The sequence below is a fragment of the Meriones unguiculatus genome (genome assembly GCF_030254825.1).
Source record: "Meriones unguiculatus strain TT.TT164.6M chromosome Y unlocalized genomic scaffold, Bangor_MerUng_6.1 ChrY_unordered_Scaffold_23, whole genome shotgun sequence".
Classification (NCBI taxonomy): Eukaryota; Metazoa; Chordata; class Mammalia; order Rodentia; family Muridae; genus Meriones; species Meriones unguiculatus.
Window position 1 is genome coordinate 8,433,428 of NW_026843709.1, and position 21,337 is coordinate 8,454,764.

General features: G+C 39.1%; 1 protein-coding gene across 1 annotated transcript; it reads left to right on the plus strand.

Moving 5' to 3' along the window:
- Nucleotides 1-4,696: 4,696 nt before the first annotated feature.
- On the plus strand, nt 4,697-6,289 carry LOC132651567 (endogenous retrovirus group K member 5 Gag polyprotein-like). Its single transcript, XM_060376814.1, has one exon. The coding sequence runs from the start codon at nt 4,697-4,699 to the stop codon at nt 6,287-6,289; it is 1,593 nt and encodes a 530-aa protein (XP_060232797.1).
- The last annotated feature ends 15,048 nt before the right edge of the window (nt 6,290-21,337 follow it).

Below are 21,337 nucleotides of genomic sequence, written 5' to 3' on the forward strand. Positions count from 1 at the left end.
TAAAGTAAAAATATTAAAAATATGTAATTACTTTTGGAGTTATATTATAGAAGGGTGTGCTTGGAGGGTGATATGCCAATAAAGGTGACCAGGCAGGAGGGAGTCTCTCTCTGTCTAGGTCAATTTATATCTTTGTTCTATCGGTCTTGGTAACAATATTTTTAAAACTATTTCCCTAGATCTTTCACTGTCTTGCTCTGTCTGTCTCCCTCTTTCTGCCTGCCACTTGTAATTCAGTATAAAAATCTCTCAGTTCTGCTGAAGGACTACAAGATGACTGCTTGCTGACATGACATCATTGATGGTATCTGTCAAAATATGAGCAAGGTTCCAATTAAACGCTTTTTGTTCAAAGAGTTGCCTGGTCAGGGAGCTTATTCACAATAAATAATTCAGTGACTGAAGACATATCTGTGCATTTAACAAATAATAATGGAATCTGTGATAATATGAAACTCACATCAACTCTCCAGTTTAAGACTAACGAGGGCCAACCAGAAAACAGAGAGCCTAATTACCCCTATTCCTACTGATGTGACCACCTTGAAATCTCCAGCTCCAGCAAGAATTCATAAACTGGCAGTGACAGCAGCACGGAGCTGGCAGAGCATATCAAAGAAGCAGGGCCAAACCAGAGAGCAGAGAGCCCAGATACCGCAATCTCTGCCAAGTGACCTGCCTGTGAGTGCACCCTTGAGAATCTTCAGATCCAGAGATCTTGGGTCCTTCTAAAACAGAAGCCAGGCATAGAACCTTCTCCCACCCATATACCCACTGTGGGAAACATAGGGGCACTTGGGACATTGAAGTTCCTGCTCTGTGGGTCTAATTGAGGAGTAAAGGCAGTTAATGCCAGAAATTGTCTTGCAATCATCACAAGCACCTGTGACATATACAATGAAGAGCCCCTCCCAAACACTCAAGGGTTCAACATTAACCATCACTCCGTCCCTCCAGACACACGTCCACACACTTCCACACAAACATACACACACACACACACACACACGTGCATCTGCATTTGCCCCTTTCACCCCACAGGTACAGGGACCTCTCTCAGTTTCATGAAGAACTCTCCAGAAACCAGAGAGAGACAGTACCAGTCTGATCTGCAGAATCCAAAAACAAAACAAAACAAAACAAAACAAACAAACAAAAAAAAAAAAAACAGGGAAGGTTTCAGATAAGCCAATTATATTATGTTGGAAGAACATTTCCAAGATAAATCAGGACATCATGACTTCACCAGCAAACCCCAAAATTGATGGATACTCCAATTCATCAGAAGCACAGGAAAATGACTTTAAAGCCATGCTTACCCAATTACTTGAGGCTCATAAGGAGGAAATAAACAATTCTTTCAAGGAGTTGGCCAGAAAACTGGAGGTAAAAAAAGAAGAAATAGAAAAAATCCTTAAAAAAACACAGGAAAACATAGCCAAATGAATAGAGGCACAAGTAGAGATAAAATTAGTGCCATATAAAAAGGAAATGAACAAAGAAATAGAGACCATCATAGAGAGACAGGAATCCAAAATCAAACACATGAAAGAAATGGTGCAAGGCATGAAAACAGAATTAGAATCAATAAAGAAAACACAAATTGAGAAAACCCTTGAGCTGGAGAACTTGGAGAAAAGATCAGGAACCACAAAAGTAAGCATCACAAACAGAATACAAGAGATGGAAGAGAGAATCTCTGGAGCTGAAGACTCACTTGCAGAAATTGACATGTCTCTCAAAGAAAAGTAAAATCAGAAAAGTTCCAATCACAAAATATCCAAGAAATCTAAGATGCTATGAAAAGACAAAATGTAAGAATAATAGGAATTGATGAAAAAGAAGACTCCAGGCTCCAAGGTCCAGAAAATATTTTCAAGAAAATCATAGAAGAAAATGTTCCCAACTTAAAGAAAGAGATGTCCATAAATATAAAAGAGGCCTACAGAACACCAAATAGACTAGGACAGAAAAGAAACACATCATGTCACATCATAGTCAAAACACTAAATCTACAAAACAAAGAAAAGATATTAAAAGCAGCAAGGGAAACAGGTCAAGTAACATGTGAAGGTAGACCTATCAGAATCATACCGGACTTCTCATCAGAAACTATGAAAGCCAGAAGGGCCTGGGCAAGTATCATGGAGACTCTAAGAGATCACAAATGTTAACCCAGACTACTATTCCCTGCAAAGCTTTCAAACAACATAGATGGAGAAAACAAAATATTCCATGACAAAACCAAATTTAAACAATATATACACAGCAAACCAACCCTACAGAAGGAAAACTCCAATCCAACAAAAACAACTTCACCCAAGAAAACAGGGCATACAGATAATATCCCCCCCCAAAAAATGAAAAGAAAACAAGCAATGAAACATGGTAAGATCACTGACTCCTTTACAAAAGGAACTAACATGCATTGGTCACTATTATCTATCAATATCAATGGACTCAACTCACCAATAAAAAGACACAGGCTAACAGAATGGTTGTGGAAACAAGATCCAACATTCTGATCCAAGAAACACACCTATGCAACAAAGATAAATACTACCTCAGAGTAATGGGCTGGAAAAATGTTTTTCAAGCAAATGGTTCCAGAAAACAAGCTGCAGTAGCCATCCTAATATCTAATAAAATAGACTTTCATCCAAAGTTAATCAAAAAAGATAAGGAGGGCCACTATATCCTCATCAAAGGAAAAATCCACCAAGAGGACATCACAATCTTGAATATCTATGCCCCAAATACAAGAGCATCTACATTCACAAATGAAACATTATTAAAGCTTAAATCACACATTGATCCTAATACCTTAATAGTGGGAGACTTCAACACCCCACTCTCATCAAGAGAAAGAACAATTAGACAGACAGCAAATAGGGAAATAAAAGCACTCACAGAATCCCTAAATCAAATGGACCTAATAGAGGTCTACAGATATTTTCACCCAAACTCAAAAAAGTACACCTTCTTTTCAGCTTCCTAGAATTCAATGAAAATGAAGGCACAACATACCCAAATTTATGGGACACATTGAAAGCTGTGCTCAGAGGAAAATTTATAGCAGTAAGTGCCTGCAAGAAGAAATTTGTACCATCACTTACAAACAACTTAATGGCCTAAATGAAAACCCTAGGGAAAAAAAAAAAAAGAACTATTCAAAGAATCAAAGACAAAAGGCTGAGAAAGAAATTAAGGAAACAACACCCTTTACAACAGTTCATCTGGAGTTATCTCCATCCTCGATCTTAAGCTGTACTACAAGGCAACAGTAATAAATACTGCATGGTATTGGCATAGAAACAGAAAGGAGGATCAATGGAACCGAACAGAAGACCTGACATAAACCCACACTCCTATGAATACTGGATATTTGACAAAGAACCCAAATTCATTCAATGGAAAAAAGACAGAATCGTCTATAAATGGTGCTGGAACAACTGGATGTCTACATGCAGAAAAATGAAAATAGATCCATATTTATCACCCTGCACAAGACTAAAGTCAAAGTGGATCAAGGACCACAACATGAAACCATATACTTCAAATCTGTTCTGAAAAAAAGTGGGGAACTGCCACGTCCGTCTCGCCAGCTGCGCAGGCTGCAACAGCCCTGTGACAAGCTTGGTGAAACCTGTAGGAGCATGAAGTTCTCCAAGGGGATGGATAAGGCTCTGAAGCCTGGACATTTGTTTAGGCGAAGACTCGGGCCTCCTGGGATGAGGAAATGGCTGGGGTAACTCGGATGGCTTGGTTTCACTTTTGAATTTCTGCTTTGTCTCATAGTTATTGCACACACTTCTTGGAAAGAAATGGGGGCATCTTTGAAAGCCCTGCTTTCCCAGAAATTATGTCTCAATAGAGGAAATTCAATTCATTGAGACTGGGCTTGAATCAATTCTTAGAAATGCTATATGTAACAATTCTGATAATATTTTCAAGTAATCAGTTGCAAAATAATTCTAGTTTACCACTAAATTTAGCTTTACTTTATCTTCCCAGGATGGGAACGTATTCTGTTCCAAGTAGCTGATGCAGTTAGTGAACCTTATGATAGTACATGGTGTAAAAGGAACAGGGGATGGAAAGAAGAGGCAGATGTCTGTAAAAGTTATGAAGCCTGAAAAGAGCATTTTGAGAACGTTTGGAATCAAAGGCAAGATTAGCATAAGAATGTCTATACTGAGCCTAACGATTTGGAAATTGTCCCGCTGTGGTCCTGATCAGGGGTTAAGCAAGGTTGATTGATCACGCTTGTTATGATAATGTCAGCCTTTTTTAGTTGAATTTTTGATCCTTTTATGGTCTTTTTCTTAGAAGTTATGTTTGATGACTATCTGTACTACGTGGCCACTTATCTTGGCACTCTTACAAATTCCTCTTAATGGTTTTTTCTGACTGTATAAATTGACTACTGAAACAGTAAAGTTTTGCAGCAGCATAGGAACTCACTGAGTCTGTGTTGTCTGTCGCGCCGAATCCTTCCCTCCTGAGATCTTCCAAGGACCCTGAGTCGGAATCTGCCCTGACCTCCCGGGCTGGTCGGTGGCAGGTGGCGCCCGAACAGGGACTTGAAGACAGGTAAGCACAAAAAGGCAATCAGGGAAGGATCGGATCCTGCCGCAGGGTGCTGCAGACCAGCCACAGATAAGCTTGTGGTTAAGGGCAGGGAATCAAGAATATCATGGGGATTTCTGGCTCAAAGGGCAAGCGTATGTTCCTGTCCATTCTGAGGCATATGCTCTCAGAAAAGGGGTTACGAATTTCAGATGAAACTGCTTCTCAGTTTTATGAGTATATGTTGAGGGCAGCACCTTGGTATCCCCTGGAAGGTTCCCTGACTCTACCAGATTGGAAAAGGTTAGGTAAAGATTTGAAAAAGTATGCTGTTGATCATCCTGAGGAACCAATACCTAGGCAAATGTTTCCTATCTGGTTACAGATCAGAGATGCATTAACAGAAAAATCTGATTTAGAATTATTAACAGAGGGAGTATGCTCTAATTTTGAGGAACAACCTTTAATTTTGACTGAGAAAGATTGTAAATATGAAGCTACAATAAAGCCGCCTATTAAAGAGCCTCTAGGTCTAGAATTGGGAGATTCTGATGATTTGTTTGATGAAGAGCAAGCTTATAAGGATGAGATGTATCCAGAGGACAGAGATCATGACTTTTTTACAGCCATGGCTGCTTCGCCTACAGCATCTCCATTTGCTCCTCCTGTTTTTAAACTAAGGAGAAAGCCTCATCCTCCAATTGGTTTTCAAGCCGTATTACAGGAAGCTAAGCAAACTGTAGATATAACATTTGGCTTCCCAGTTATTAATGCAGGGCAAGATGATGATGAACCAAAATGGGAGCCTTTATCTCTAAAAACTTTGAAAGAATTACAAGCGGCAGTTAAGACTGCTGGACCATCGGCTCCTTTTACTCTTCAGGTATTGGACCTGATTGCAAGTCAATGGTTAACTCCTAGTGACTGGCATCAGACGGCTAAGTCAGTACTGTCTCCCGGAGATTATGTATTGTGGAGAACGGATTATGAGGATAGATGCAGAAGATCTATGGCTACTACCTTGGCACCATTAGGGAAAAAAGGAAAAACAGCTAACCTGGATATGTTATTAGGAACTGGAATATATATTACTCCCGAAAGCCAGACTAAACTATCCAAGGAAGTTCTTAAGGAGGTTATGGCCAATGCTGTTTCGGCATGGAGAGCTATTCCTCCTGCTGAAGGATCAGGTACTGTGCTGGCAGGAATTAAACAAACGTTGGAAGAACCATATCAGGTCTTTATAGCTAGGCTTGAAGAAGCTATTAATAGGATGTTGCCTCCTAGTGAAGGGACTTCCCTCCTTTTAAAACAATTGGCATGGGAAAATGCAAATGCTCTGTGTAAAGACTTGATTAGGCCCATTAGGAAAACGGGGAACCTTCAGGATTATATCAAGGCTTGTGCTGATGCCACACCAGCAGTAATGCAAGGAATGGCATATGCAGCTGCCATGCATCGAACCCCTATTTCTAAATTTATCAAGGCCACCTATGGGGGTGGAAAGAATGAAAGGAGTTTTACCTGCTATAATTGTGGGAAACCAGGTCATAGGAAAAACGCTTGCCCTGAAGATGACCAGAATAAGGGAACAAAGAAAGGAACTACAGCCCCAGGAATATGTCCTAGATGTGAAAAAGGGAAACATTGGAAAAATGAATGTAAATCCAAGTTCCACAAAGATGGAACTCCTCTGACTGAAAAGGAATCAAAAAACTAGGAGAGGGGCAACCTCTTAGCCCCACTCCAAGAGAGGAAAAAAAGAACTCTTTAGTAGATAAGAGTTTACTTAATCCAGATGCTCCTTGTTTTAATATAAGGAATTTACCCCGTGCGACACCGGGAAGTGCAGGGCTAGACTTAATAGCTCAAAAAGACTATGTGATCTCATCCTTAGATGGGGTGAATGTTTTGGATACAAGTGTTAAAGGAGAGCTTCCTATGGGAATCTTTGGACTTATAATAGGAAGAAGTTCTAATTTTAACAAGGGAATAGAAATAATCCCTGGAATTGTGGACTCTGATACTAAAGAGACCATTAAGGTACTTTTCAAAGCTAATAAAGAAACAATTATAATAAGAAAAGGTCAAAGAATAGCTCAAATAATCCTGATACCTTATTATTATACTCCTAATCCAAATTTAATGGAAAAAAGAACTGGACAATTGGGATCCTCAGATGTGGTAGCTTGGACTCAGGGAATCACTTCTGATAGGCCTTTCCTGACCATATTAGTACAAGGAAAAGCTATTAAGGGACTCCTGGATACTGGTGCTGACAAAACTTGCATAGCAGGCAAAGACGGCCATCTACGTGGCCTGTCACTAGAACAGAGTCTACCTTAATAGGACTGGGAATGGCTTCCAATGTGGCAAAAAGCACAGAATTTATTCCTTGGACATTTAAAAATAATCAGGGACATATTCAGCCTTATGTGATACCTTCTCTACCTTTTACTTTATGGGGAAGAGATTTGATGCAAAATTTAAATTTAAGCCTAACTACTGTTCCTATTGATGAACAGTATTTTTCTTAGGGGCCATTGATGAAAACTTATATGCAGACAAAATACCTTGGAAAGGTGAAAATCCTGTTTGGCAAAATCAATGGCCCCTTACTGAAGAAAAAATTAGGGCCATTCAGGAAATAGTTGAAGAACAATTAAATAAAGGACATTTAAAAGAAAGCAATAGTCCATGGAATACTCCAATCTTTGTGGTTAAGAAGAAATCTGGAAAATGGAGATTATTGCAAGACCTAAGGGCAGTTAATGCGGTCATGGAAGACATGGGAGCATTACAATTAGGATTACCATCTCCGGTAGCAATCCCAAAAGAATGTCATCTTATAGTAATTGACTTGCAAGATTGCTTCTTTACAATAAAACTGCATCCTGAAGATTGCAGAAAATTTGCTTTTACTATCCCTTCTATTAATCACAGGGAACCCTGCAAACGCTATGAATGGCAAGTGCTTCCACAAGGAATGAAAAATAGTCCTACTTTATGCCAGAAATTTGTAAATATGGCAGTAAGCCCTATTAGAGAAAAATATATGAATGCATATATTATTCATTATATGGACGATATACTAATGGGGCATAAAGATAAAGAAATAGTGGAAAAAATACTTGTGGACTTGATAAAGTCTTTGGAAGATTTTGGACTGATCATTGCCCCTGATAAGATTCAAAAGGAAAGGCCAATTAGATATTTAGGGCATGAAATTCATGATCAGCATTTAGCATCCCAACATATGCAGATTAGGAGAGATAATTTATGTACATTGAATGATTTTCAAAAACTGCTAGGGAATATTAATTGGATTAGGCCATACTTAAAAATTACCACAGGAGAGTTAAGTCCTCTCTTTAATTTGTTACATGGTGACTCACATCCTAAATCAAAAAGAGTCCTAAGTAAGGAAGCTATAGAGGCTTTGCAATTAGTAGAAGAAAAATTAAATGGAGCAAGATTGCACCAAATAACTTATACCTTGCCTTGGTCTCTTCTCATTATTAAAACATCTTATACTCCAACAGGATGTTTATGGCAGTCTGGGATATTGGAATGGTTGCATTTACCCCATACTCAAGCAAAAATTTTAACATCTTATGCTGATTTGGTAGCTCAATTGATTATAAAAGGAAGAAATAGATCGAAAGAAATTTTTGGAAAAGACATGCAAGAAATAATAGTTCCATATTCCAGAACTCAATTTGAGTACTTGTTACAGGAAAATGAGAATTGGGGATTAGCTCTAACAGGATATGCAGGACAAATTAAATATCATTTGCCAAAACATCCAGTATTGGAATTTGTTAAAGAGACTGAAATACTGTTCCCCGAGAAATGCTCCATAATGCCCTTGGAAACAGCTTTAACTATTTTTACTGATGGGTCAAATAATGGTACTGCAGCTGTCTGGGTAGAAGGGAAACCACCTATAGTTTCTCATACTGATAAGACATCTGCTCAGCAGACTGAACTAGTTGCAGTTACTTTGGCTTTTCAACATTTTCCACAAAGGTTTAACCTTTATACAGATTCTAAATATATAGTCAGCCTGTTTCCTACTATTGAAACAGCTTTAATAACGGGCACTACAAAAATTAAGGAACAATTGAGCAATATACAGCATTTAATTCATAAAAGAAAAGAGAAATTTTTTATAGGACACATCCGGGGACACATGTCTTTACCTGGACCTTTAACTTATGGTAACTATATGGCAGATTATTTTACAAGACCTGTCCAAATTAATAATGTATTGGAAGCTGAACAAAATCATGCCTTAAATCATCAAAATGCTAATGCTTTAAGGTACCAATTTAAAATTACCAGGGAACAGGCTAGACAAATTGTAAAGAATTGTAATACATGTCCACCTGCTAGACAGGTACAAAAGATGGGAGTTAATCCTAGAGGATTAAAACCAGGACATTTATGGCAAATGGATGTAACACATTGTCCTCAATTTGGAAAACTCTGTTTTATTCATGTATGTGTGGATACTTACTCACATGCAATCACTGCCTCAGCGAGGACTGGAGAAGCGGTGAAAGATGTCTTACAGCATTTAATTATGTCTTTTAATCTATTGGGAAAACCGATAAAGATTAAAACGGACAATGGACCTGCCTATTGTTCAAAAGCTTTTAAGCAATATTGTGAAACTTGGGGAATATTGCATGTAACGGGTATCCCCCATAATCCTCAAGGGCAGGCTATAATAGAAAGAGCTCATCAAGATTTAAAAGGACAAATACACAAGTTGAGGGAAGCTCATAAATACTTCTCTCCGCATCATCTTTTAAGTCATGCATTATTCACATTAAATCATGTGAATGTTAATGACCAAGGAATATCTAGAATGGAATTGTATTGGAATCCTAAAATGGAAACTGTAAAACCTTTAGTAAAATGGAACGATTTATTAACTGGTGCCTGGAGAGGCCCAGATCCCCTTATAACTTCAGGGAGAGGGTATGCTTGTGTATTTCTACAGGATGAGGACTCTCCCATCTGGATCCCAGACCGCCTCATCAGACACTCCTTGCCGTCGAAATCACAACCGAAAAAAGATGAAGAGACTGCAGCGGAAAATGAGAAGGCCTGCTATGATGACAACGAACAAGTCAACACTCCTTCCTACACTACAGCAGATGACAGTCCTCTTGGAAAAGGGGAAAGATATAATACTAGCAGTGGGAAAAACACCCTCTCTAGCTAATATTTTTCTTGCATGTATACTTTTACTCTCAGCTGCTCCTACTCACGGTGATTCATATTGGGCATATGTCCCTAAACCTCCCATGGTTCACCCAGTAACCTGGACTGAACTAGAACATATTAAAGTTATGACTAATGTGACAGGAATTTTGGGGGGAACTCCAGTTTTAACTACTGAGAAAAAATATTCCTCTGTATTTTCCTATGAGGGCAAATCAGACTCCGCCCCAATTTGCCTTGGCCTTTCAGGGATCTCAGTGCCTGGATGTTTACCAGTTTCCTATAGAACATTTGTGAGTGACACACTAGATCCTAATGATTGGGCAAGGAGGTTAGTATGGGAACTACAAATTAAGACTCTGGGATGGTATACAGTAAATGAAACATTTAGTTGGTACGAAGAGCTTCCTTTACCCGATTGTACGAAAATTTATTATAATCTAGATATCCCATGGGTTTATAATGAGCAATATCCTAATTGGCTTTCTTGCGGGTTTGAAGTAAGAGGAATGCCCTTTAAGATCACAGATACGAAAGAAGTTATTTGGGATTTCTCTGCATCATCCCCGTTTAGGGATAGTTCTATTTATTTTAAAAAAGTATGCTTATAGATATAATAATTATAAACCCGATAGTGTTATTTATAGATATTTTTCATCTGGATTTGTAGAACCAATATGGGTATCAAAACATCAAAATAAAACTAGGATTCAACCTGAATTATTTAGATTAGCTGCAGCCATAGACATGGTATTATTAAAAAAACCTAAGGCTACTACTTCTGAAGCTATTTCTATGAGAGCATGCGTCCCATACCCTTATGGAATATTTTTAGGAAGCCAAGACCGTTTCTCTATAATAAAAATTTCTGAGGTTTCTTATCACATTACCTGTACTGCATGTATATTGACTAATTGTATAGAAAGTTCCTTAAAAAAGGAATATAATATTATGTTTTTAGTAAAACGGCCAGTTTATGTTATGCTCCCTGTAAGGTTAAAGGAATCCTGGTATGAAGATACCGGGTTAATGGTTATGGAAAAATTTAGTGCCTTGCTTAGACCGAAAAGATTTGTGGCTGCTTTGATTTTAGGAATTACAGCTTTAATTGCCATTTTGACCTCCTTTGCTGTTTCTACTGCAGCCTTGGTGAAAAATATACAAACGGCTCATTATGTCAATGATATGCATAAAAATATATCTACCACCTTAGCTGAACAATATATTATAGATAAGAAGATAGAAGCAAGAGTAAATGCTTTGGAAGAAGTGGTTTTAGCTATGGGACAAGATATAGCTAATATTAAGATAAGAATGTCAACTAAATGTCATGCAACTTATAAATATATCTGCGTGACTCCAGCGAGATATAATATTTCTGATGATTGGAACAAGACAAGGGCTCATTTATTAGGAGTTTGGAAAGATAATGATCTGACACATGATTTTGAGGAAATTCAAAAACAAATCTCAGAAGTTAGTAAAGCCCATCTAAATGAATATGGTTTTGAAAATCTGGCGAAAGAGTTGTATGATAATGTGAAAGCTCTTAATCCCTTACATTGGTGGCATTATATAATTATTGCTGCCGTTGCATTCGTGGTAATCTTTGTAGTATTCATGGTGTTTCCTTGCCTTTTTAGAGTCATTCTCTCAGCCATTAAAACCACTCAGAGAGATATCGAGGAATTTCGTCTTAAAAACAAAAAACCGGGAACTGCCACGTCCGTCTCGCCAGCTGCGCAGGCTGCAACAGCCCTGTGACAAGCTTGGTGAAACCTGTAGGAGCATGAAGTTCTCCAAGGGGATGGATAAGGCTCTGAAGCCTGGACATTTGTTTAGGCGAAGACTCGGGCCTCCTGGGATGAGGAAATGGCTGGGGTAACTCGGATGGCTTGGTTTCACTTTTGAATTTCTGCTTTGTCTCATAGTTATTGCACACACTTCTTGGAAAGAAATGGGGGCATCTTTGAAAGCCCTGCTTTCCCAGAAATTATGTCTCAATAGAGGAAATTCAATTCATTGAGACTGGGCTTGAATCAATTCTTAGAAATGCTATATGTAACAATTCTGATAATATTTTCAAGTAATCAGTTGCAAAATAATTCTAGTTTACCACTAAATTTAGCTTTACTTTATCTTCCCAGGATGGGAACGTATTCTGTTCCAAGTAGCTGATGCAGTTAGTGAACCTTATGATAGTACATGGTGTAAAAGGAACAGGGGATGGAAAGAAGAGGCAGATGTCTGTAAAAGTTATGAAGCCTGAAAAGAGCATTTTGAGAACGTTTGGAATCAAAGGCAAGATTAGCATAAGAATGTCTATACTGAGCCTAACGATTTGGAAATTGTCCCGCTGTGGTCCTGATCAGGGGTTAAGCAAGGTTGATTGATCACGCTTGTTATGATAATGTCAGCCTTTTTTAGTTGAATTTTTGATCTTTTTATGGTCTTTTTCTTAGAAGTTATGTTTGATGACTATCTGTACTACGTGGCCACTTATCTTGGCACTCTTACAAATTCCTCTTAATGGTTTTTTTTCTGACTGTATAAATTGACTACTGAAATAGTAAAGTTTTGCAGCAGCATAGGAACTCACTGAGTCTGTGTTGTCTGTCGTGCCGAATCCTTCCCTTCTGAGATCTTCCAAGGACCCTGAGTCGGAATCTGCCCTGACCTCCCGGGCCGGTCGGTGGCTGGGAACAGCCTAGAACTCATTGGCACAGGAGACAACTTCCTAAACAGAACACCAACAGCACAGGCTTTAAGAGCAACAATCAATAAATGGGACCTCATGAAACTCAAAAGCTTTTGTAAAGCAAAAGACACTGTCATCAAAACAAAATGACTGCCAACAGATTGGGAAAGAATCTTCACTAACCCTATATCTGACAGAGGGCTAATATCCAGTATATATAAAGAAATAAAGAAGCAGAAAAGCAACAAATCAAGTAATCCCATTAAAAAATGGGGAATGGATCTAAACAGAGAATTCTCAAAAGAGGAACATCAAATAGCAGAGAAACACTTGTTCAACATCATTAGCCATTAGGGAAATGCAAATCAAAACGACCCTGAGATTTCACCTTACACCCATCAGGAGTTTTCCAAAGTAAGAGGAACAAGGACTATTTCTAACGGGATCTCAAGGGCAGGCTCTTTGACCTCCCCCCATCCAGGGAAGGAGCAGTTCTGTTAGGCCCCAGAGGAGGACTTTGCAGCCAGTTCTGAAGATACCTGATAAAACATGGTCAAATGAAAGGGGAGGAGGTCCTCCCCTATCAGTGGACATGGAAAGGGGCAGGGAAGAGACCAGGGAGGGAATGTGGGGTTGGGGAGGGAATGAGGGAGCAGGATACAGCTGGGACACAGAGTAAACAAAATGTAACTGAAAAGAAAAATAAAATAATAATAATAAAAAAAAGAACTTGCAAGTTGCTTGGACTTTCATCATTGTATTGAATGACAAACTTTCATGATAACTATGTTCTTTTAGATTACAAGTTCAAATTTCTACCCATGTGTCACATTAAAAAATATTTTTCTTTTTTTTTAAATACATCAAATGAAGTATATGTTGGTGATACTCTTTTTTTTAATTTTTATTTTTTCCTTAATAGTTACATTTTATAAACTCTGTAACCCACCCCCTTATTCCCTCCCAATCCCACCCTCCCTCTCTCCTCTCTGCCCTTCCCCTTTCCTAGTCCACTGATGGGGGGGACCTCCTCCCCATTCATCTGACCCTGTTTTATCAGGTCTGCAAAGCAAAGTCTTCCTCTGTGGCCTAACAGGAATGCTCCTCCCTTAAGGAGGTGAGAATTTCTTTCCCTAATTTCTTTCTCGGCCCTTTTGTCTTTGGTATGCTGGAGGGCTTCTGATTTTTTTGAGTTGATTTTATATCCTGCCACTTTGCTGAAAGTGCTTATCAGCTGAAGGAATTCTCTGGTTGAATTTTTGGGGTCACTCATGTATACTATCATATCATCTGCAAATTGTGACACTTTGACCTTTTCCTTTCTGATTGGTATCCTCTTGATCTCCTTTAGTTGTCTTATTGCTCTGTTTCTGGACTTCAAATACTATATTGAAGAGATATGGAGAGTGTGGGCAGACTTGTCTTGTCCTTGAATTCAGTGGGATTGATTTAAGTTTCTCTCCATTGAGTTTGATGTTGGCTATAGGCTTGCTGTATATTGACTTTGCTATATTTAGGTATGTGCCTTGTATCCCTGATCTCTCTCCAAGACTTTAAACAGGAATGGGTGTTGGACTTTGTCAAATGCTTTTTCGGCATCTAGAGATGATCATGTGGATTTTCTCCTTCAGTTTGTTTACGTGGTGGATTACATTGATGGATTTCCATATGTTGAACCACCCTTGCATGCCTGGGATGAAGCCTACTTGGTCATGGTGGATGATATCTTTGATGTGCTCTTGGATTCGGTTTGCAAGTATTTTATTGAGTATTTTTGTGTTGATGTTTATAAGAGAGATAGTTCTGAAATTCTCTGTTTTGTTGGGTCTTTGTGTATTTTAGGTATCAAGGTGACTGTCCCTTCATAGAATGAGTTTGGTAATGTTCCTTCTGTTTCTATTTTGTGGAATAGCTTGAGGAGAATTGGTGTTAGCACTTCTTTGAATGTCTGGTAGAATTCTGCACTGAAACCATCTGGCCCAGGGCTTTTTTTTTTTTTTTTTTTTTTTGAAGGGGAGACTGTTAAAGACTGCTTCAATTTCCTTGGGAGATATAGGGCTATTCAGTCTTTCTACCTGATATTGACTTAATATTGGAAAATGGCACCTATCAAGAAAATTGTCCATTTCATTTAGATTTTCCAATTTTGTGGCATATAGGCTTTTGTAGTATGAAATAAAGATTGTTTGAATTTCCTCAGTGTCTGCAGTCATGTCCTGCTTTTCATTTCTGATTTTGCTGATTTGGATAAATTCTCTCTGCTTTTTAGTTAGTTTCGCTAAGTGTTTGTCGATCTTGTTGATTTTCTCAAAGAACCAGCTTTTTGTTTCATTGATTCTTTGAATAGTTTTATTTGTTTCTAATTGATTGATTTAAGCCCGAGTTTGATTATTTCCAGCCGACTGCTCCTCTTCGGTGTATCTGCTTCTTCTTCTTCTTTTTTTTTAGGGTTTTCAGTTGGGCCATTAAGGTGCTTGTATGTGCTGTTACAAATTTCTTCTTGAAGGCACTTAGTGCTATAAATTTTCCTCTGAGCACTGCTTTTAATGTCCCATAAATTTGGGTATATTGTGGCCTCATTTTCATTGAATTCTAGGAAGTCTTTAATTTCTTTCTTTATTTCTTCCTTAACCCAGCTGTCATTGAGTAGCAAGTTATTCAGTTTCCAGGTGCATGTCGGCTTTTTGTTATTTCTGTTGTTTTGAGGTTGAGGTCCAGCTTTAGTTCATGCTGGTCCAATAGAATACAAGGGATTATTTCAATCTTTTTAAATCTGCTGAGGTTTGCTTTATGACCAACTCTATGGTCTATTGTGGGGAATGTTCCATGTGGTGCTGAAAAGAAGATATACTCTTTTGAGTTTGGGTGAAAAGATCTTTAGACTTCTATTAGGTCCATTTGAGTTAGGGACTCTGTAAGTGCTTTTATTTCCCTATTTGTTTTCTGTCTAGTTGATCTGTCCCTTGGTAAGAGTGGGGTGTTGAAGTCTCCCACTATTAAGGTATTAGGATCAATGTGTGATTTAAGATTTCATATTGTTTCATTTATGAATGTAGGTGCTCTTGTATTTGGGGCATAGATATTCAAGATTGTGATGTCCTCTTGGTGGATTTTTCCTTTGATGAGAATATAGTGGCCCTCATCTTTTTTGATTAACTTTGGATGAAAGTCTATTTTATTAGATATTAGGATGGCTACTCCAGCTTGTTTTCTGGAACCATTTGCTTGAAAAACTTTTTTCCAGCCCTTTTACTCTGAGGTAGTGTTTATCTTTGTTACATAGGTGAGTTTCTTGGATGCAACAGAATGTTGGATCCTGTTTCCACAACCATTCTGTTAGCCTGTGTCTTTTTATTGGGGAGTTGAGTCAGTTGATGTTGATAAATACTGGAGACCAACAATCGTTTCTTACTTTTGCTGTGGGGTTGGTGGTGTCATCAAGTTTCATTACTTGCATTCTTTTGTTTTTTTTTTGTTGTTGTTGTTGTTGTTGTGTAGTTATCTATTTCCTCTGTTTGCTTAGGTTAGGAGTTTCCCTTCTAGTAACTTTTGTAGAGCTGGTTTATGATGTAGATATTGTTTAAATTTGGTTTTGTCATGGAATATTTTTAATTCTCTGTCTATGTTGATTGAAAGTTTTGCTGGGTATAGTAGTCTGGGTTGGCATCTGTGATTCCTTAAGGACTGCATGATTTCTGTCCAGGCCCTTCTTTCTTTCATATTATCTGTTGAGAAATCTGGTGTGATTCTGATAGGTCTATCTTCATATGTTATTTGGTCTTTTTCCCAAGCTGCTTTTACAACTTTTTCTTTGTTCTGTAGGGTCAGTGTTTTGACTATGATGTGACATGAAGAATTTCTTTTCTGGTCTAGTCTACTTGGTGTTCTGTAGGCCTCTTATACATTTATGGACATCTCTTTAAGTTGGGAAAATTTCCTTCTATAATTTTCTTGAAAATATTTTCCAGACCTTTGAGCCTGATGTCTTCTTTCTCTTCTACTCCTATTATTCTTAGATTTTGTCTTTTCATGGTGTCCTTGATTTCTTGGATGTTTTGTGTTTGGAACTTTTCTAATTTTATTTTTTCTTGATAGACGTGTCAATTTCTTCAAGTATATCTTTGGCTCCTCAGATTCTTTCTTCCATCTCTTGTATTCTGTTGGTGATGCTTTTCTTTGTAGTTCCTGATCTTTTCTCTATGTTCTGCATCTCCAGGTTTTTCTCTATTGATTTTAATTCTTTTTTCATGTCTTGCACCATTTCCTTCATCTGTTTGTATGTGGAGTCCTGCTTTTTAATGATGGCTTCTGTTTTTTTGTCAGTTTTCTCTCTATATAACACTAATTGTGTTTCTACTTCTCTGGCTATATTTGCCTGTGTTTCTATGAGATCTTTGTTTATTTCTTCTATATTTGCCTTCATTTGTGTGGACATTTCTTTGAATCCTTTGTTTATTTCCTCTCTGTTTCCTTCAACTTTCCTGTTTATTTCTCTAAGAGCTTTATTTATTTCCTCTTTGTTTGTCTCGATTTCTTTGGCTATTTCTCTGAGGGCTTTGTTCATTTCATCTTTATGGGCCTCTAATAGCTCGAGAAACACAGTTTTGAGGTAATTTTCTTGTATATCTAGTTAGTTGAAGTGTCCATTGGTTTGTGAGGTTGCTAGCGAGGTCATTATGTCCTGATTTTGGTTGGGTGTGTTCTTATGTGTGCCTCTAGCCATCTGGTTATTTATAACCCTTACTGTTTGTTCCTTGAGTTTGTAGTTCAGGCTATGATCATCTCTGTTTTCTGGACTTTTTTTTTCAGGAAGGTGGGAGAGGTTCACTGGTTTTGGAGTGTGCATTGTGGTTTCAGTTTTGCGTAAGTAAGAAATGTGATGCCAGTGCTCTTCGCACACACTTTTAGTGGGCATAGTGTGCATGTGTGGATTCTCTGACTACTGCAGTGGCCTACAGGCCAAACTAGTATGCAGTTCTGTCTGGGATCTAGGGATTGTTTACCTGAATTACACTGGTGGACCCACAAGGCAGAAGCTTCAACGTTGGGGTTGCTATCCCAAGAATCCCTATGATGCCCACACTAGGGGTGTGAGTGGTAGGGATCTTGTCTGGTTGCTTGTGTGGAGAGGCCCTGGTTCTGGGGCAAACTCTCCTTAGAAGGCTCATTCACTCCCTTGCAGGACCAGTTGGAATGCACAAGGGTTCCCCTTCCTCTCTACTCTCCAATTTGTTCCTGCTGTGTAAAATGTGTGGGTAGGCTAACAGTTAGCTTTGTGGCACTGTGACAGCAGGACTCGGTGTCCAACTGTCCTGTGTGCCACCTCTCTGTCCTTTCGCTCTGCCTGGAGGGGTTTTGTTGGCTGGTCCTGGGGTAGCACAGTAAAGAGTTGAGTGTACTCAATCCCAGATCCCAGGCCCAGATCTCTCTGCCAGAAGCAGCCTGGTGGTAGAACCTATGTTTTCTGATTCCGGGAGAGTACCAGTTAGGTTTGTGTGTCCTCAGATCCAGAACTCAGGTTTCTCTACCAGGGACCACAGGGTGAGGTGGAGAGCATGTGCTGTGTCCTGTGACAGGCTGCCTTTCTGTCCTTCCCTCTGCGAGGGCAAGCTTAAGGCAGCACTCTCAGGGGAATGCCAGCAGGGGTTGGGACTTCTCAGTCCCAATCCTGAGCCAGGGTTTCTCTGTCAGGGGCCAGGGGTGGGGGGCTGCTGGTGCTAGGACTTGGTGCTAGTCCTGATTGTACTCTACCCGGGAGAGTCTCAGGATGAGTTGAATGACCACAGTCCCAGATCCTGAGCTGAAGATTGTTTGCTAGAAGCAACTGACAGCACTGGGGTCCAGGCGCTGTGAAGACACTGTGCACCCACCTCTTTATCCTTCCGCTCTGCCGGTGCAGGGTTCTGGCGGAATTCTCATTCTCAGGGGAGTGCCCGAAAGGATTGGGTTTTCTCAGCCCTGATCTAGGGTTTTTTTATTTATTATTATTTTTTTTTTTGGTAGGAGCTGTAGCTCTAGCCGGGGCTGGCGTACAGAGAGTGTGGTCTGTGGCAGATTCTGCTGGATGCCTCCTCCCTCCTCCAAAGAGGGAGTAGGGTGTTGGGTGCAGGGAATTGCCAGGGGATCACCTTTCAGGGTGTCTCCTCCCGGAGGAGTCTGCTGTGACCTGATTCTAGATGGACTCAGGTCATTTTTAGTCTCTTTCTTTTTGGAATTCTAGATAACTCTGTTCTGGGTTGATCAGCCCCTTCACTCAACAATTTCTGTGTTGCAGGTCCTCTCCTCTTCAGCTAAGCTGTACACTAGCCACTGCCATCTTTGAGGATTGCTGGTGATACTCTTACTTGGAACATCATCAGAATCTCAGTGCTGAGTCCCTTAAAGAAAACTGAGTTTATCCTTGCTGTACCCTAGCTCCACCCCCAAGAAGAAGCCATCAGTTCTGAAGAGTTCTATACTTTATCACCTTGATCACAGGTTTTCTTATATATTTATTTATTATGATAATTTCACTTTGTATGCACTATCCTGCCCCCTCCCACTTCTCCTTCCAGTCCCACCCACCCCTATGCACTTCTTCTCCCTCTATGCCCTTTCTATAGTTCCCTGATAGGGCAGGACCTATTCCTCATTCTATTTGACCCTAGCTTTGCAGGTCTCATCAAGGCTCACTGCTCATCAAGACTCATCATCTTCCCCTGATTCTCAGGGCATTGTTCTCCTTGTGTCATCAATTCCATCTACTTATGACATTCTTTTTTATTTTATTTTTATTAATTACACTTTATTCACTTTGTATCCCCCCATAAGCCTCCCCTACCTGTCCTCCCCCCTTCTTCACGCATGCTCCCCCCCAAGTACAGTGATAGGGAAGTCCTCTTCTCCTTCCTTCTGATCTTAGTCTATCATGCTTCCTCTACAGCAGGCTTGCAAGAGCTCTGAGGAGAGGGAGAATTTCATAGGCAAACCCTATTTAGGGCAGGGTGTTTTAATGTCTCTCTCTGCATAACACTGGACTATGTTCTTTTAGCCTAGAAGTCCCTCCATCTTCTTAAACTTCCTGATGATTTGAATTGAAGCTCATTTATTTATATGCTGAGTACCCAGAGAGGAAATATCTGGAATGGCTTAGGAGGTACGTCCTTGTTAGATAATATTATTCTTATTGGAATTATATTACAGGAGGGTATGGTGTGAGGTTGATATGCAAAAGAAAATGACCAGACAGAATGGAGTCTCTGTCTCTCAGTCTCTGTCACTTTATAATTTTGTTTCTGTTGGTCTAGATCTATTTCTGAATCTGTCTCTCCAGCTCTTTTCCCTAGTGAGTAAATGTCTGGTAATATGGGATTAAGTGGAATGTACAAATGACAAGGTGGTCTCCTAATGTGGTCTTAGATCTGAAATTTCCTAGGTTGTGATTTTGAACTGAGCAGTTACTGGCATAGTGATTAAATGTACCTTCACATTCTTATTGAAATAATAGCCTGGCAGGGTCTAGGGTTCCCTGTGTTACTGAGTCTTTAAGAGCAGGGAAAAGAGATGGTAACCTGACAGTCCTGCAGGCTAGTCTAAGAGTATCCACCTGTAAAAGGGAGTATAGCTTGGGTAACATGATGAAGAATAGAGACAACACAGTTTCCTTTTCATGACTCAGTTTTCTGAATGCTTATAAAGCAAAGGATACAAACAAATATTTTTTTTCAAAATAGCAACAAATCTGTGCCACCTTGCAGGGCATCAAAGAATTCACTCAAGGCTAAAAAATGTTTGTTGTCTGCTTCCTATGGTTGCAGAGAGCTTGCTATCTACTTCTCAGGCTTAGAATATCAAGATTGCAGAGACTGCCAAGAACAGTCTCTGAGACATGGAACTCAGAGACATGTCTCTGAGACATAAGCCTGGCATCTGCCATGGCCAGGAGGCAGAATTCCAATTACCAGACTCCTTCAGTTCTTTTTTCTTTGTTTTATGGAGAGCCTGTTTTAGGTTAACGAAATGTGCATTTTTTCCTTACTCATCATCAAGATCTAGGATGTGATTTTTACAAGCCTCTGTCTGAGGCTGGAAAAACCACAATTTTACTATTACACATCATTGACTTACCTCCATATCAAATGACTTGTTAGAGATCTTTAATTTAAAGTCATACAACTGCACTCGCATTCACTGAAGTTGTTGAAGAAGGAACTGTAATAGAAAAGGAAGGTAGACAAGCCAACAAACCCCTACCCACCATGCTGGCAAGTGACAGTCCCACCTAAGCACAGAGTCAAAGAATGGAAAACTCCTTCTGAGAATAGTAAATATATCACAGGATGTATTGGACAATTCTAACCAAGGTTCCTTGGCAGATTCTATGTCATGGATCTTATTTCTCATTGTTAACATGTCCAATGAGAAGTTTTTGTTAGATCAAATATCAGCATGATGATTCTGAACCTGAGTCCAATTAAATTCTGTTTCATCACACCAAAAATCAAACACTCTAACAGGAATCATAACAAAATCAGGTTACTTAAACAACTAATACTGAAAGAGCATTATTATCAACATTAACACAATTAGTAAGATTGTAATATATACATTCAATTGAATAGGTATCATTGTTCTTAAAATGCCTTAGTCAAATGTTTCTGATTACCAGAAATAAGGAGTATTGACACATGCCAAAACAAAAGTATACTTGATTAATTTGGCAATGCACTTGCATTCCCAGAGAAAGTGCCTATATATCTCAATGCAGCCCCCAATTTCCACACATAGGTTTGCTAATATTTATTTGTAGTCCTCCAAAGTCCAGCACAAATAGATTTTTCTAAAACAAAGGAATTTTAT